The sequence below is a fragment of the Erpetoichthys calabaricus genome, chromosome 11 (assembly GCF_900747795.2).
Source record: "Erpetoichthys calabaricus chromosome 11, fErpCal1.3, whole genome shotgun sequence".
Taxonomy (NCBI): domain Eukaryota; kingdom Metazoa; phylum Chordata; class Cladistia; order Polypteriformes; family Polypteridae; genus Erpetoichthys; species Erpetoichthys calabaricus.
Window position 1 is genome coordinate 66,203,528 of NC_041404.2, and position 19,071 is coordinate 66,222,598.

General features: G+C 37.9%; 1 protein-coding gene across 1 annotated transcript in view; it reads left to right on the top strand.

Annotated features, from left to right (window-relative positions):
* The window catches only part of LOC114661320 (interleukin-17 receptor D-like), a 78,763-nt gene that overhangs the window by 22,611 nt on the left and 37,081 nt on the right, over nt 1–19,071 (top strand). Inside the window, exons 2-8 of the mRNA XM_051933981.1 lie at nt 765–855; nt 4,690–4,848; nt 7,130–7,254; nt 8,485–8,611; nt 8,884–8,919; nt 14,497–14,541; nt 14,645–14,790. Of these exons, the coding sequence (XP_051789941.1) occupies nt 765–855; nt 4,690–4,848; nt 7,130–7,254; nt 8,485–8,611; nt 8,884–8,919; nt 14,497–14,541; nt 14,645–14,790 (729 nt within the window). The remainder of the gene's footprint in view (nt 1–764; nt 856–4,689; nt 4,849–7,129; nt 7,255–8,484; nt 8,612–8,883; nt 8,920–14,496; nt 14,542–14,644; nt 14,791–19,071) is intronic.

Consider the following 19,071-nt stretch of genomic DNA (forward strand, 5'->3'; position numbering starts at 1 on the left):
CCATTTTTCGTCTCAAAATATATTTCAAATTATATTCTGAGGATGAAAAATGCTTGTGTCATAAAACAAACGTAGCTCATTTTAAAAAATCAAGACTTTTTTGAAAAGGAATCAGCACACCTAAATCTAACATCTTTTAAGTTTATTGATTTTTTATGCGGGGGCGGCATGGTGGCACAGTGGGTAGCGCTGCTGCCTCGCAGTTGGGTGATCTGGGGACCTGGGTTCGCTTCCCGGGTCCTCCCTGCATGGAGTTTGCATGTTCTCCCTGTGTCTGCGTGGGTTTCCTCCGGGCGCTCCTGTTTCCTCCCACAGTCCAAAGACATGCAGGTTAGGTGGATTGGCAATTCTAAATTGGCCCTAGTGTGTGCTTGGTGTGTGGGTGTGTTTGTGTGTGTCCTGCGGTGGGTTGGCACCCTGCCCAGGATTGGTTCCTGCCTTGTGCCCTGTGTTGTCTGGGATTGGCTCCAGCAGACCCCTGTGACCCTGTGTTCAGATTCAGCGGGTTGGAAAATGGATGGATGGATGGATTTTTTATGCAGGAGGACTTTAATGCAGATTAGTGTTATTCTTACAGTGGACTCCCCATTTGCACGTGTTTCCTGCTGTTGACCGACTGTCATTGTATCAGCAGATAAAATTCTAAGTTAGAACAGGTACTCCTCTTGTGAACCTCCATTTTATAAGCTTGGCTCAGGTTTAAATTGTTATGGATCGTGACAAAATTTAACTTCCATTACATATATTTTATGTTTCTTTTGTAGGTAAATTGCACTAGCAGCAGAATATGCCGGCTTTTCAGTCACTGGAGAAGAATACAACGATCTGCAAGGAAAACTGAATACTCAGTGCAAAGTAAGTTCAAAATAAATTCTTACTAAATTAATAAAAACTAATTGCAGCAATTAGTTAACATTTGTTTGGTGGGGCTATTACTGGGGCTAATGAGCTATGATTCACAGTGACATTAAAATTAGGCTGAACTGAATGGTGCCAGCCTGCCTTAATATTCATTACATTAAAGTCCACTTTTTCCAATATAAAATTGTAGGGAACCATTAACTATCCTGTGTGAGTTTGCTTTTTACAAGAAATGACAGTCTTAATTTCAATTGTTTCCTTCAGGGTGTTCTAACCAGAACATGCATGAAGCCTTTCTACATATTGTTATGTCTATTTGGATCACCATGATAAAGAAGTAAATAGAACAGAATTTGTTTTCTTTCGTAGCAAAATTTCTTCTTAGTGTTGCAATACTCCCAACATCCATCCATTATCCAACCTGCTATATCCTAACTACAGAGTCACAGGGATCTGCTGGAGTCAAACCCAGCCAATGCAGGGCGCAAGGCAGGAAACAAACCCCAGGCAGGGCGCCAGCCCACTGCAGGGCGTGCACACACACACACACACACACACACACTAGGGACAATTTAGGATCGCCAATGCACCTAACTTGCATGTCTTTGGACTGTGGGAGGAAACCAGAGTACATGCAAACTCCATGCAGGGAGGACCCGGGAAGCAAACCCAGGTCTTCTAACTGCGAGGCAGTAATGCTACCACTGCGCCACCGTGCCACCTACTCCCAACATGAGTAGAGCAAAACTGCAAAACAAAAAACTTTCCCAATGTAATACTAAATTTATTTATGAAATAAATGAAATAATTCAATATTCAATACTGTATGTATTGAACAATATGCTCAATTAGAGACAGTAATAAAGAAAAGCAAATACTTCACTTAATGATAAACTACTCAAAATTGAAAGACAAATAAGGCTCAAAAAGAGGAACCAGATAAAAGGTTTGAAAAGAATAAAGAATAGTGTTAAACAGCAAAATTCAAAATGCAAAATTTAGAGTCCTAAAGTAAAAAATTAAGATTCAAAGCCAAATCTTCCAAATAAAAGATTTTCAATACCACTGACCTTTCACAAATGATCCGAAGAGCACAGTAGGCTGGGCTAACTAAAGTCACAGTCCTTTGTTGATGTGTTCAAGTGTCATTTTATTCTTCTCAAGTGACTGCATATCTATTAACTGTCACACCTGAGTGCAAATGACCAGTCAAAGTCATTGGCCCAAATAGTTCCAAGCTAAATTGAAAATGATTAATAGCAATTGTTTAAATGACCAGCGATAAAATAAAAAATGGGTAGAGCTAGGGATGAGGTGCCACTAATACCATGACACTTACAGATATTTGTCATAGCAGGTATTGTTATAGCAAATGACAAAGATGAGTAAACAGATGGAAGTGGAAAAGCAACAAGAGAGGCAAACAGGCAACGTTTGGTCACCTGTCCAGTATAAAGGGGTGCAGGGAGCCACACATAGGCTAATGGTGCTTGTTGTTGCCAGCTAGTGCCAACGTGTTTTCGCTGCAGATACGGTGTGTTCAGTGGTGACCTTGTTTGGTGTATATTTAACTGGAAATTTGCTGTGTGGATGGGTTAGGCAAACATTTTTTTGACATCACAGAGCTGTAGCAGTGATGCACAGAGGTTTCACACAAGCTTGCTCTAAGATCGTTGCTGACACAGCTGATGGTCAGTCACAAACAAAAAAGGAAAATGAAAAAAATCCATATTGCACTTAACAGTGCTGCCTGATATTTTCTCAACCGCACTCGGTTCACCAAGGAGAAACCCATTCTTCCTTTTTCATTGCTGTATGTGGATCATCAGTGTACTTGAAAAGGTTAAAATGGGTCCAGAAGCCAAATGAAACACTGCCAAATTTCCATACTGCATTAATTTAAAAATATAAATAAATAAAAAAGCTTGCAATATTTTCTGTTGAGGGGTACAATATCTGACCATAATGAGAATATAATTAATACTGTCACCAGATATTTAACACTGATCCCTGTGTATTGCAACACCACATGGCTAATTATGTATACAAATTATATATAATCACAAAACAGACCTTAGAGGAGCCCTCCCCATCATCTCATGTATTAGTATTTACAAGGTGTTGCTTTTCTTCTAAATGAATGGATAAATCTGAAACAAAACCAGAGGTTCCAGGTGCGCCCAGAGTCACAAGTCAAACAATGGAGCTAGCCAGTCCCACACCGCCACTTTATGGCACAGTCAATGTGTGCCTCAAGATTTGAAATCTGAGAGCACAATGATTTATATTTCATTTAAGTATTGCTAGTTTGTGGTTCTTTGAGGCAAAGAGACATAATAGTTAGCACTGCTTCCTCACCGCTCATATCACGTGCAGTATTTGGGCACAATCATCGGTCCAGCATAGCCCTCAGGGACACTTAAAAACCATTTCACCATTATAATCCACTCAAAACTAGTTCATCTCCTTGAATGCTCCTATTCTTTGTCTTCCATCTATGTTTATGTCTTATTAGCTCCAAGGTTTTTCTTTTATGTTTAGATATAGCACCCCCTATTGAAGGTCTAGTGATACTGCCAGTGCATAAAATTTGCTAGGCTGTCCTGTGGGTATGGCACAACTCTTTAAATTGCCTGTAGTTCTTGTCCGCACCAGGCCTCTGTCAGAGAGGAAACCTACAGTATATACATTAAAAATATGCATTATTTCTTAATATCATTGAGCTTGCATGTAAAAATGTAGAAAATGAAATAAAAAGAGTGCAGATGCACAATATGAATGTATTCCACTCATTGTGGGATGGGCAGGGTTAGCAGAGGGTAAAAGCCAGGTATGCAAATTTCATAATCAATGGTTATTTGAGAAATAACTATTATTCGTTAATGAAGTCAATGCTTCATAACAAAAAAATAAGGCAAGATACATTTTCCAGAAAAGGTTTTATTTATCCATATGGCATTGAAGAGCAAACTGTACATCATTTTACATTAGTGAAAATCACTTATTTGTTTAGGAATAGGAGCAAATTGACATGTTTGGGAGTCAGTCACATACACAGCATGTTGTTCTTCCACCACCAAGGTGCAGACTTAAAGACAAGAAGGAACTGGAGATAAAACATAGGCGTAGGTCAAAACCAGAAAGGAAATAATGTCTAGTCAAGCCAAAGTCGGAAGCAAAGCTCAAAGTCAAAAATATGGAAAAATAAAGTTCTTTTAGCCAGGGAATCACTCATCACAAACTCCAGTCTGTTCTACACAATATTCACAAACCTGGATGAGGAAGAAAGTCTGAAAGAGGCAGGGATCAAAAACCAGAAGAGAGTGGCTAAACCATCCGATTAAATATGTGGAAGAAGAGAACGCTGTAGTCAAAGGAAACAGAGCACAACTCATCAAATAAACTAACCAAGAATTAGAACATGAGTTCACACAATAAAGGTTTGTTTTTGAAATCACAAAGTTAGGACACCTAGAATGCCACTTTACCATCTTAAATAATCAACGCCTGATGATGTCATTTGTCAAGTTGACAACGGTCATGTGATGACAACCAGCTTGTTTACCAGTACTCAACATGGCCAATGCCATCAAAAATACCACAAAATGGCACATAATATTCTCACAAAATGGTCATGAAATGATCTGACTGTCACAATTTTAAAATTAAATAAATATTGCAGAAACTAATTAAACAAATCAACATATAAACCGTATAAAAACAATATGATTCATGACAACAGTGCCATTTTTATTTGTCTTTATGTGGTTTGCTTGTTGCCTTCTTTTGTCATGGATCTCTTCAGGACTCGTTTCTTTTGCTTTATAGAGTGCAGTCACATCTCCCCTTGCTACACGAAGTATGGACAGGAGGAAAGTTGTGGCCACAAAATCGGGCAACCAAGAAATCTCACAGTACTCCCAGGCAATCACAGCCAATGTCCAGAGCAGGATACCTTGGTGGTTCAGTGGTACCCAAGTGAATATGGTGAGAAGTGAGAATATTGTTTTATGCTTTATCATTTAAAATATACTGATTAAAACAACTGCGGTGGGTTGGCACCCTGCCCAGGATTGGTTCCCTGCCTTGTGCCCTGTGTTGGCTGGGATTGGCTCCAGCAGGCCCCCGTGACCCTGTGTTCGGATTCAGCGGGTTGGAAAATGGATGGATGGATGGATGATTAAAACAATAAAGTAAAGGAAAGACTACTTAACATCAAATAAACTGATGATAAAAGGAAATTAGTAGTCATTAAAAATTTTTTTAGTTGTACACATCTATCCATTGATTTACATTATAAGGTCACAGGGATCCAAGCCTATCTTGGGAGTACAAAGTACAAGGCAAGAACCAAAAGTAGATGGGACATCAGTCCAGGGCAAGGCACAGCGGTTCTCTCAAAGAAACCCAGTTGATGTGGAGTGATTGTACAAGTTCTGCAGAAACAGTCGCCAGGTAAACAGAACCTAGTTTTGTTGAGAGGTGAAGCAGCATCCATATACACAGATCTACCACGAAACGAAAGGCAAATACAGAAAAGTCAAAGCAGTGACAACAAATGATCTGATTATCTTGTTAGCAGGATCTGTAACATAGCTGGCAAACAGAAAACAGCAAATGGCTGGCAACAGTGTGAAATGAAGTGACATCCAACTGCAGCATTTCAGAGCCAAAGCTGTTTTTTTAATTAAAAAAATGTATTGAGACAGACCTTGGAAAACATATGTAATGAAAAGCTGCATCTGTAAGATTGTAAGTATGACATCTTCCGGTAGACAAGCAGACTTTGGATTTTTGGAAAGCAATACCTTGTTTTAGCTGAAAACACTCTGTTTACTATAGTCTGGCCACAATCACAGACTGATCCCTTAATGGAGCAGGTTTTCAGGGCCTCTTGTGCCATCTCTCCTGGGAAACAGAGTTAGACATGTTCCAGTTATTAATAATAATATTTTTTACTTACATAGATCCTTATCTAAAACCCAAGGTCACGTTATAAAAATTAATTAACAAATAGGAACACAGAAAGCCAAAGTAAATACAAAATAACTGGAATGATACAAACACAACAAGAAAAAAAAACTTGGGGAGGTAAATTATGAAGCAGTGTGCCAGCAAATAGCTAAAAAGTTACATAAAGAGGTAAACTGTTAGATCTTAATAAAGGTATGGTAATATTGAATTAATAAATGTGATTTAAGATTGGACTTGAAAGATCAATGGCTTGTGCGGTTGCAAAGAGTATAAGGAAGCGTATCCTGGAGTTCAGGAGCAGCCCCACTAAATGAGTGGGCTCCCACAGAAGACAAGTTTGTGAGGGAGAAGTCCAGTGCCAGAAGACCTGAAGCAATGAGATGGGATAAAAAGTTGAAGAAAAGCAGAAGATAATAAGGGATACAATCATTAAGTGCTTTGTATGTAAGTATGAGAACTATGAATGATTACAAGAAGCCATTGTAATTGGAAAAGAACAGGAGGGATATGTACAGGTATGGGTGAGTAGCCTGAATGCTGGGTTTTGGATATATTGCAATTTATTTACAGAGGGAGACGGGGAGACCATTTTATAATATATTTCAGTAGTCCAGGCATAAGGTAATAAAAGTATGAATTAGGATCTCTGCATCATGGAATGTTGGTTAAGAGCAGAGGCCCATGATATTACATACGTCATAGACATGGCTTTAGCTAAATAGTTATTACATGTCTGGAAACAGAGAATGGAATCAAACACAACACCAAGATTATGAATTGTACTAGAAGAAGCAACTGTAGTACCATGTAAGTTAAGAGAAATATTGCTGACCTTGAACTCTACCAACATGAATTGTCGTATTCTGATGAAACACAAAAAAATTTGGATCTGCCTGTAGCCACCAGCTGGAGTGGAGGTCAAGTGCTATCTTTACATTGAACGATTATGGTTGCAGAGTTGTCCCATCTTGCTGGTACTGGCAACTGTGTTATGTGTCTAGTGAACTTACTGTACATCAATTGTACATCAAGCTAAATTGGTCAGCAATCAACCTAACAGGGATGTCTGATATTTCAACCCATGCATTAATGCTAGCCATAACACTCCTGTCAGGCTTGACTTCAACTATTCATACAGGCTGAAAGAATCTGTTTAGGACTACACTGTGACCTGAAACTGCGCCCCTAGGGTTTCATATCTGATTTTTCTAACCAAAAGATGATGCCAACTTTAGAAACTGGGCCTTAAATTACTGAATTTTTATGGTAATCACCATTAAATATCTTTTCATAGGAATTTTGTTCCTGCAGGGCTTCATTGTTGAGCTGAAGTCTGACTCAGGGTACGGCGTTCTGTCTAAATGTCAGCAAATCATCATTAACAAGAGAGGAGTGCTTCAGAACGAGGACGCCAGCATGGTAGGTTGACTTGAATACTACAACAGCTGGACTTTCATAAGCATCCCAGTCTATTCAAGCAGTGTACTTATTATGAACGTAGCTAGTCTTCAGATTGAGCATTGCAGTATTTTTATTTTGCTGGATACACAGTATGCATTTGAAGTGTTGATAATGAAATGTTGATTTTTTTTTTGTTAGACAGTAACAGTCAATTTATTATTACCTTTTAGAAAAAGTAGGTAGAAGTAAGTTTTCCTGTGTTCAGTTTAAAATGTTTTCTTATTAGATTGAGTAAGTTAGGCTCAGGTCAATTTTTGCTGCTTTCAGAGCCATTGTCAAGAGCCAAATGATTTGGAGAGGTGCAGGTTACAATCCGATGACCCAGGTGGCCTGATGGGAGATTTCAACACCAAGTTTAACTGTACTGTGACATCTCTTAGCTTTACTGTAATAGTTCACTTCTTTTGAAAATATGCTTTTTCTCTTTTCAGGCCATAATTATTAAACATTAAACATCTCTGTTTCTTGGTCAAGGGACATACAAACACTCTATGCAAGTAAAAGTGTCTCAAAGCAGAAAGTAGGCATGGATGAGGTTCATCACAGGACATCCTCATGCTTGCTCTTAAAGGACTGAGTTAACCCAATCTGCAAATCTTTAAGAGGTGATAGGACATTTGGGTGGTTGGAACAAACTAACAGAGTCATGACATCGACTGCACATATATACACAATTTCCTGACGTGGTTTCAAACTTTAGGGCAACAACCTGGTAATCCCTATTTAAATGCTAGAAAAGAAATGAAAAAGTGCAGAGCAAAATTATCAGCCACTGATGAAACACTCGTTCAAAAAGTTCTTGAGAGGATTTTGAGCTATCAGTTGGGGAAACTCAATACTGTATATATGTTTTTAACCCCTGAAGGGACAGGGCTTGGAAGGTCTGGCATCGTCTGGCTACGGTTCATCAAAGCTGCGGACAAAAACACAAAGTTGTTAATGTCAGTGCCTCCTCTCGTCCTAAGGTGGTAGTGCTTACCTCATCAGAGCCTTGAAGAAGCCCTCATGCACACATATATATATATGGAGTCACACACCAGACATGTTAATTTAATGCAAGTAATTTTACTATGAAGTAAGACAAGCCATGTCTTAAGTATAAACTGTGTGGCTCTGAAATTTCCCTAGAAGGTTTGCTTCACTTCTGTTTATGTCGTAGAAGTGGTGAACGTTTGCTTCTCTTTTCAGGTTTTGGGAACAACGTTTTGTGTTCCTTTGAGTACAACATACTCCATCAGAGTCCGTGCTTATCCTGTACCAATGGGCACAGAGAAAGACAAGGATATCTTTACCGAAGTCATGTTCACCTCTAGAAGTAAGTGGTGCTGAACTAATAATATGTTCATTTTTTGGAGTTTGCTATACTTATTGAGAAACCCTCTATTAACTAAATGTTAGTAAGACTGCGTAAAGAATGACTTTTAGAGAAGAGAATGTAGACATACAGTCTGAAAATAAGAAGTTCACTTTTGAGTGTGGAATCCAAACAGAATGACAAACACAAACACAAATTTTGAAGCACTACTACTTATTGAATTCTATGTGCCACTCTGCACATGTTAACATTTTTGTTTTTGTGGTTTTCAGCTTGCAAAGAGGTTTATGGTGCACATCACTGTGAAGGTAACGTTCACCCTTTCTGTGATACTCATTTTGTTTGTGTGATACTAGGCTCTGCCTACTTGTCCCTGTATTTTTATCTTTGAATGCTTGTATTTATTTGCTGTGTTTTTGTGTAAACTAGTGAGTATTCACTTCCTAAGGTGACACAGTAGAACATTAGAACAATCTAGACGAGAACAGGCCATTCAGCACAACAAAGTTCTCCAGTCCTATCCACTTAATTCCTCCAAAATAGCATCAAGTGTAGTTTTAAAAGTCCCTAAAATCCTACTGTCTACCACACTACTTGGTAACTTATTCCATGTGTGGATCTCAGTGTGAAGAAAAACTTCTTAATGTTTCTAACTGTGTCCTGATGTTCTTGATGAACTCATATTAAAATAACAGTCTCAATCTACTGTACTAATTGCCTTCATAATTTTAAACACTTCAATCACGTCACCTCTTAATCTTTTTTTGCTTAAACTGAAAAGGCTCAGTTCTTTCAATCTTTCCTCATAATTTATTCTCCATAGCCATGGAATCAGCCTAGTTGCTCTTCTCGGGACTATTTCTAATGCTACTATGTCCTTTTTGTAGCATGGAGACCAGAACTGCACACAGTACTCCAGATGAGGCCTCACCAGTGCATTATAAAGTTTGAGCAGAACCTCCTTGGACTTGTAATCCACATATCAGGGCGCTATATAATAACCTAACTTTCCGTTAGCCTTCTTAGGGCTCATTTATACTTTACGCTCAGAACGCATACGTGCCTGCATCATGGCTGCCTCGCGTTTCCAGCGTTCATTTGATGCGTCCTCTGAGCAGGTCCTCAGAAATTAATGCGATGAGTGCGCGAGTTGCAGTACCAGCAAAAAGTCGGGGCGCACAGTGTGTTAAAAGTTGGAATGTGATGTCAGAGTCTCTGGTTACATCTACATGTGACAGAAAGCCGCTTTGCGGATCCTACGAGATTAGTGTGCGCACTTCGATGTTTGATGAATGGTTTGAAGTGGTGAAGCAAAATGCCATACAGATGCATTCGTGGTGCTTTTATATTTAAGCGTTGCATACTTCCCAATTGTAATGACACAATACATTTTAAAAGTATCACATAGCATCTTCTGTGCCGTCTTTTTTTCTAGGGCTTCCTCCGGTACTGACAGCAGTGGCAAACAGCAATAGATCGCCACACTGAGCACATTAAATGTATGATATTTCAACTCTCTGCACATTTAGAGTCCTTAGATTTATACTTGATATCACTTTCATGATGAAATGCATTGAAGTATATGAATGTTACATTTTACATATAAATGGTTAATTTTGTTTAAATAATGAATACTGTTAATAATTACACACATGGGGGTGACACGGTGGCGGAGCGTTAGCACTGCTGTCTTGCAGGGAGTCATGTCGCTGATATTCCCTGCCTGGAGTTTACATGTTTTCATGTCCAATGCTTGTTGAAATGGACAAATCCCTGGACTGATGGATTTAATCATTAAACATCCTTTTCAAGATATTGCGGGAAGGTGTCATCGGAATTTAATGGGTGTTCCAGGTATTTCACAACACAGTGAAGCCGAACCTGTTCTCACCATGGTAATATCTCGAACTGCCACATGGTGGATTCCTCCAGATTTACGTAAAGTACGCGTGCAAGTATAAACAGTACAACGCTTGTGTAGCAGGAGCGTCTGCTGCAGCATGCATCACGTTGTGTGAAGTATAAATCGGGCCTAAATGGCTTCTGAACACTGTCTGGCAGCTGATAGTGTCAAATTCACTACGACTCCTAAATCCTCCTCATTAGGTGTACTTTCAAATTTCAGAACTCCCATTGTGTATCCAAACCTGAAATTATTACTTAGTACATTTACTTAGTTTAAATTCCATCTGCCACAAATCTGCCCAAGCCTGTGTGCTGTCCAAGTCTCTCTGTAATGATTCTATATGATCTGCTAATCCACCTAGCTTGGTATCATCTGCAAACTTAACCAGCTTGTTACTTATATTCCTATTATATTATTATATATGGCACTGACCCCTGTGGAACACCACTTTTAACATCGGCCAACTCTGATAAGGTTCCTCGCACCATCATCCTCTGCTTCCTGTGTCTGAGCCAGTTCTGCACCCATCTACAAAAATCACCCTGAACTCCCACTTAATTTAGTTTCATGCTCAACCTTTCATGTGGCAATCTATCAAATGCTTTCTGAATGTCCAAATAAATAATATCATATGCTCCACTTCTGAGCATATCCTTTTGTTGTTTCCTCACAGTATTTCAGCATGTTGGTAAAACATGACTTCCCTGTTCTGATCCCAAGCTGAATGTTCAGTAGAACTCCTGTTCTTGCCATGTGTTACTCAGTCTTTCTCTTTATAGTTTCTTCCATTAATTTACTTGTGATGCACGTTAAGCTTACTGGCTTATAGTTGCTTGGATCTACTCGGTCACCCTTTCTATATAACAGGATAGTATTTGCCATTTTCCAGTCTATTGGAATTTCCTACAAATATGTATCAATATGTACTCACTAACCTCCTTAAGATCTTGAGGGTAAATATTATCTGGTCCTGGAGGTTTGTTTGATTTCAGCCTATTTAATCTGAGCAGTACTTCTCCCTCTACAATTTCTAAATCACTCAGAACCTCTTTAGTAGTCCCATTTACCGCTGGGAGGTTATCCACTTCCTCAATTTTGAAGACCTCAGCAAATGCAAGTTTCGAGTAATCGCTACAGCATTTCACTGTCTGTATTTTTTAATTCCTCTTTACTATTCCTGATGCACTTCACCTCCTCCTTGACTGATCTTTTACTACTAAAACACTGAAAGAATCTCTTTGGGTCATCTTTTGCTTTATCTGCTGTATTTCTTTCTAACTGTCTTTTAGCTTTCCTAATATCCTTCTTAATGGTTGCCCTCATGTTCTTATATGCGACTCACTTTGGAGTATTAGCCTTATACGCTGTAAACAGCTGTTTTTTTCTTTGCATATTATTTTTCAACTATTTATTGACCCACTGTGGAGTTTTTTACATTTCCTATAATTTTCAAATTTAGGTATGTACCTGTCATGCATTATATGTAATACGTTTTTAAACCTGTTCCACTGCTCCTCAACTGTCTCCACACTTAAAAGCTTATCCCAGTCCATCCTTCTTAGACTCAGTCACATCCAACTCAAGATTTGGTAGGGCTCAAGATTTGCCCTACCAAAGTTAAACTTAACAATTTTAGTCTTTGCATCCTCACTCTTACAAAACACTGAGAACTGTATAATATCATGGCCAACTGACTGTAGTGGTTCAATCACCTCTACACCGTCAGTTCTATCCTGATTATTACAAAATACTAAATCTACACCGGCTTCCCCTTGCATTGGTGCTTTAACATACTGTGTTAAAAAACAGTCACTGATTAATAAGTGGCATTAACATTGCAGTAGGAACTTGATTGGTTTTGATAGGAGTGTATACATAGAAATGCAAAGGCACCTACTGTTGTTGTCATCATGTCTGCCTGGCCGTCTGTCTGTCCACATGAAACAATTCAGCTCCCACTACACTGATTTAGTCAAATTTAGTACTCTTTTTCTTCAAGGAAATGTGTAGGATAATCTTATATATAAACGCGTGGAAGTGTGTGTGTGTCTGTCCGGCCCGGAAGTGAGAGGTGGAGTCGGGGTAAGGAATATACACAAGTGAGGCCAGCACATCGGCAAAATGAAACCTCAGAAGAAAGAGTCACTCGCTTAGCCGCTAATACACAAGCGAGGTGAGCACATCAGCAAAACGGTATACTTTTTACTTTTCCACTTGCTGCTAATATTCAAGTGAGGTGAGCATGCTGGCAAAACAAAACCTCCGAAGAAAGACAAAGTCACTTATCCGCTAATGCACAAGCGATGCGAGCACGTCAGTAAAACAAATCCTCCTAGGAGAGAGATGCCCAGTGTAGTGCCTTTCAATTACCTGACATCTCTACATTTCAATTCTTTTTCTGATGATTTCAATAGTTTCTAGGACTCCATGCTTTTTACAGCACGGGCTTACACAGCTAGTTCAATTATCTCCAAAATAGCGCACTGTTCAAGTTTGAAAAATTTCAAAAATTCCCATTTAGAAAGCAGATAATATTTTTATGTCTGTGATGTCAATAACTGAATCATTTACTCTTAAAAAGTTACTCTTATTATACCTTTTATATATATATATTTTATTTGGATGTACTTTGTTTATCCCTATGGGAAAATGATTTTTTCACATGACCTTTGGAGGTCAGAGTCAGATATTGTACAGCATCCCGGAGCAACTTTCAGATTAGGGGCCTTGCTGAAGAGCCCAAAGGAGTAGGATCCATTCTGACATTAATGAGATTTGAAGCAGCAACCTGACAGATACCATCACAGAGCAATAGCCATAAAGCCACCACTCCACCTGTTTTCTCTTTTACACATCAACACACATCCCCAGCCAAGCTGCGTGAGTCCAGGAATTGACCATTGCCTTAACTGTCTACACGTGTGTGAGTGTACAGTACTTCAACATAGATATGAAATCTCAAAAGGATGCTTCTTTTAAAAAAATGTATGCTTAACCAATAAAAAGCACAATTAAAAACAGGCCCTCAACAACTCGCAGCTCAAAAACTGTACATCAACTATTGCAGTTTTTACATCACTGCTCTCTAAGAAAGCTTCTTCAGCCACTACATGTCAATGTGAATCGTTTTTTAACTAAATAATAAAATACATTTTATTATTTACATATTTGCATATTTAAATAAAGCATTTTATACTATACTAGTCATTAAGCCCGTTACAATAACGGGCGCTAGAACAGTAGCACATAAAATAAACATTAGTAGGAACAGTCTATATTAAATGGCAAGGGACCTTGACCTCATTCTTTTTGTTGGTCGTATTTTTCTTTCTTTCAGCCTTTCTTTTGGTGATGTTTACTTGCTGAGCTGACCGTTCTTCATGTGCTGCCACCGTGTATTGTGTGTGTTTAATTTTCTGTGACAGTAATACTGTCTTGTACGTCCGTAATACACCTTTAATTTTCTCTGGCGGTAATACAGGCATGCGCGTCGGTAATATGCCTTTCATTTTTTCTGACAGTAATACTGGCTTGCATGTGGCTGTAATATGCATCACTGTATTGTGTACCTTTAATTTCCTCTCGCAGTAATACTGGTTTGTATTTCCGTAAAATGCCTATAACTTTCTCTAACAGTAATATCGCGCATTGCACCGTGCCCCGCGCATGCGCACTTCACCAGAAGACACACACACACGGACACCTGGATGCACACAGGGATTTTATTAAAGAGGATGCTCTCCTAATATAACTAATTACATTCTGTTATCACTGTTTAAATAAAACTGTTGGAAAAAAATTAATAAACATAAATGTGATATCTCTTTAAATAAGCAAAACTTTAAGTAACGCTCCAGGTTTCAAAACAGTTGACTAAGTTCCTGAAGGAACCTGAATGTTACCCCATGCCTGTATTTTTTAACTTGTTCATCCTTAGTACTTTTTATAAATTGATAAATGTATTGCTGTCTTGTTTCAGGCTGTCTCCACTTAGATCTTTATGCTGAAAATGAATGTTATAAGAGTAAGTTTTGGAGATTTTCAAACCAAAATCACCTTTATTTATTATTTTGTTTCTTTAAATATGTTTTAATTTGTCTGTCGTTTTCTTTTTGTCATCCTGTCAGATTGGGCTCCTACAAATATCACCATTTTTGGGAGCAATAAAACAGTTAGTATTGAATTTGACTCAGCACCCGATGAATATAACATCAGATATTATCTCGTCTACTACAGAGGCTTTGAGGAAGAATCCTGGAGGATGAAGATGGTGGTATGTTAATGTTTGGAAGAACACGTCTCCCTGACTTGATTAAAAGCCATAGAAGTGTGAGCTGATATTTATTTCACATAACTTTATAAAGGACACACAATCCTCAATATGTCAGGGAATCTTCCTTGATTTGAAAATAATTTTTAATCTTTACATTTTGGAAAGGAAAGTCCTGTGACATCATGTGCCTAAAGCCAATGCCATTTCAACATCCAGACTGTATTCCTAACTTTTGTGATTTATTGCAAAATGAATGGAATTCTAATGAACTTCAACTCCTTAAACTCTTCTTTGATGAGGAAGCTCTTTCGTGATTTTTCACTGTCAAAATGTGCTGCATCAGGCAACAGGACGGCATGTTATGGAGTGGAATTTAAGAAGAGGGAGGACATTCTACTCAAACATTGACAAGGCATTCAGATTCAGGGCTGCCTGTCCATTAACGTAGCCAGTCATCATCTGTCCCAAATCATTTTTATTACAGAAATATAAATGTACTTAACATTATTTAAAAAATGTAGGATGTTAATAAGACATAATTTTTCAGACTGCTTTAATAAGGTAATAGAACAAATGAGGCCAAACAACTTTCTTGTTATGTTTATGTGTGTGCAACAAGCATTTTTTAAATTCCCACTTCATTCTGCTCTTTTCTGTTTAGAAATTCTGGCAGAAAGGCAAGACATCTGCTGATTTTCTGATCAATCTCTAGTAAACACAATTAAAAATTACTTATGTATAGTTTTTTGCAAAAATAAAAAGCAATGGCAACAGATTAATCGTTTTGGACCAAATAGAATTTCTGGGTGTGCTGATTGTGATTTGTTTTTTATTTTACGAATGAGGTGAGAGGTGTTATGATGAATTTGCATAGGAAAGTAGTCTTTGAATTGGTCTACTGAGATGTCCCATTTTGAAGGGAGCTCACATGAAACTCCCCACAGTCAAAGTCACATTTTCTATATTTTCTGTGGCTTGTATTATAAGTACAACATGAAAATGTCTACACCATCTGTTGGCATGCATTTTCTGCTGACGGTTTAGATAACTTCCCTGGTTTTTTATTTGGTTTACATATTATTGTGAGATTTTGTTGGTCTGTTGAGTATTTTTGTATTACTGTTTTGTGAAGCAGAAACAGAAAAAGATTATAAGAGATGAAAAAGCATCTTAATATCACCAGCCAGTCCAGCACTTCACCAAGTCTGACCTCAAAATAAGCCTCACCTCAGGCAGCCTGAGTCCAAACACCAAAGACAGACTTCAAAGGTCTACACATGCTTAAAATGGGGCTCATGTCTAAAAAATATACAAAAATGCCCATCAAGAGAGAGAATAACCTATAAAAGAAGACAAAGCCAGTGACAAATCGTTATAAACTGTTTATTTATATAAACAAAAAAAAGAATGAAATGGCAAAGAAAGGTCGATTAAGGCAAAAATAAAGTAAAAAGGGCTTGCCTAAGAAGGCAACTCAAGGCTAATAAGTCCAAATATGATATCCAAAGGCAAAAGTCAATATTCAAAAGAAAAAAATCAGTAACCAGAAATCAAAACAAAATTTGCAGGAGTCACTCGATGAACCTCTGAGAGATCCACTCAGCTGGCTGAATATAAAGGCTGAGGATGAGCTCCTCAGCAGTGATGTCATGGTGGCCACGCCCCTATGGTTTACACCCCCAGAAAACAGCACAAATACACAATACATAAATTCTAAACAATAAATAACCATAATAATATTAACAACTTTTTTTTTTGTAAAAAAGAACATGAAAATAATATTTTGAATGCAGTGGAAATAACCAAAAAGAGAAAAAACAAACATAAGCCAGAGAACAAATTCTGGGTGAAACAGAACATTGTTCTTTTTGGTTCTTTTGACTTTTGCTTTTGTTCTCAATTTCCTCTCTTGACTCTTGTGGACTTGCTTTTGCAGTTATTAACCCTTCGGCCCTGGATTTCCTGTTTTTATGGGAAAAATTATTTTGTGAGATATTCTGCCTTGGGGTGTGTCAAGAAAGCTGAAACATGAAAAATAAATCACTATTATAATACAATTGCTGCCAAATTCTTCAATCTTCTTGAGGAAATAAAATTGAAAGTGGAGCTACTTACTGTGTGGTGTGCACAGTATCCATTTTCACTTCCATACTTCGCTGACTGTATGCAAGTCTCTCCAGTCTGCGGTAAAAGTAGCACACCCGGTTCCAGGAGCAGCAAACGTACCTTTACAAAAATGGCTGCATATATATGTACTAGTAATAGGATGTCAGAGCCAAAAGGGTTAAATTGTGTTTATTTAGTTTTTAGTTTGTTAATGTTGTGAACTAGACAGTTCCTAAGCATAAAAGTCCCAATAATTGGTTAAGCTGCTCACTACAGGAGAAAACATCATCAAAAACCCAATTAGTTTCACAAGGAGCAAAATGGTATCTTTATAAATAAAAATATTTATTATTCAAAAGAGACTATTTAGCAAGAAAGCTCAAAAGAGCACAAACAACACAGAAGGCAAAGCCTTCAAAATAGGTAAACCAAAGCAAACACAGTCCCAGTGAAAATATAAAAGAGTAATTGAAAAAAAAACAGCACAGTGGTTGAAAAATTCACAAATTTACCAAAAGTGCAATTATCACTAGAGAAAAACTCACCATCATGAGTGCATTCACAATGAACCGCAAGGGACTATGGGTTTTCCTAGCCCTTATAGTTCTGAAGGCAGTCCCATGACGTAGATAGGCAGGTGACTCTGCCTGTTGGGGGAATCACCCACAAAACACACATGCACAGATACATAGAAACAAAACGACCAACAGTACTAAAATAAGCAAAGGGATCAAAAATGAACAAAACAGACATAAAAATGGCACTTGAACCTCAGCCAGGGGAGGAACCCTGGCTGAAAAACAACAGTTTAATTTTAAAATGTATTCCTTGTTCTTGAATTTTGTATTACTTTTGTTTTTTAACTGTTTTTAGTTGTTGGTTTAAAATAAAAAAATGAATAGTTACTTTGCTTTGTTTAATTTTGCCAGGGGTTTTAAAAATTGTCTCTGTTTTTGAGACCTGCTTTTTGAATGTGCAGTGATTTCAGTTTTAGGCCAGGGCCTAAATTGTGCTTCAAGGCATCCTTAGAGATTTTTGATTTTGAAGGATTTCTTGTAGATTCTTAGGCCTGGAAATCATGACACAATGAAACTCCATGCAGCTTTTGTGGGTTTATCTGCTCAAATCACCTGGCCACCACTCATTCACTGGCATACACCGCCCCCCCAAGGGCCTGGCTTCAGAAGAGAGCCCTTGCATCTCTCTTCTGATCAAGTGTCATTTTTAAAACTGACACTGAAAGAACATGAAATATTAAAGCCAAACCTACTACCCCTTTTTGAGTCAATGTCTCCAATAATTATTGTGTGTGACAGAAAACACTGGGGGATAAGTAATGAAGGGTACAATTGTTGTCAATGCCAAGCAAGGTCGAAATCAGTAGATAGCAAAGTTAACTGAGTGAACAAAACACAGGGGCAAAGCAAAAATCAAAGTCAAAAATAGTGAAATGAAACCTAGTGCTAGGCCTACTTGTAATAAAGCTGCTACTAAAGGTTTTTATTTGTTCTTTATACAAATGAGAAATAGATAGATAGATAGATAGATAGATAGATAGATAGATAGATAGATAGATAGATAGATAGATAGATAGATAGATAGATAGATAGATAGATAGATAGATAGATAGATAGATAGATAGATCTTTATTTGTCCCCACGGGGAATTTGGCTTTTTACAGAAGCTCTTTAAATAAATAAATACATAAATATGTAGATAAGTAAGTAAGTAAGTACATAAATAAATAAATCAATTTTCATGCATGCTATGGTCTGAACACACACCACAATGATTTACAAAAGAATAAAATTAGAAAGAATGAAAAATGTCTGCCTTAGCTGTTACAATCACAGTGAGGAGTTATGTAGCTGTATAGTCGTTGGCATAAAGGAGTCCCAGTAGAATTTCTTCACACACTTCTGCTGAATAATTTGTTTCCTGAAAGTCCTCAGTGTTAGTGTGTCAGAGAGAGGATATGCATCATTGTTCATAGCGGCACTCTCCTTTACTGCTACCACCAGGGTGTCCAGAGTGCATCCCATAACAGAGCATGCATAACTAACCAATTAGTTTTTTGATTCGGTGGGCCTCTCTTGAAGTGATGTTGCCAGCCCAGAACACCACAGAGTAGAAAATCGCATGGACCATCACAGAATTATAAAAGATGTGAAGGAT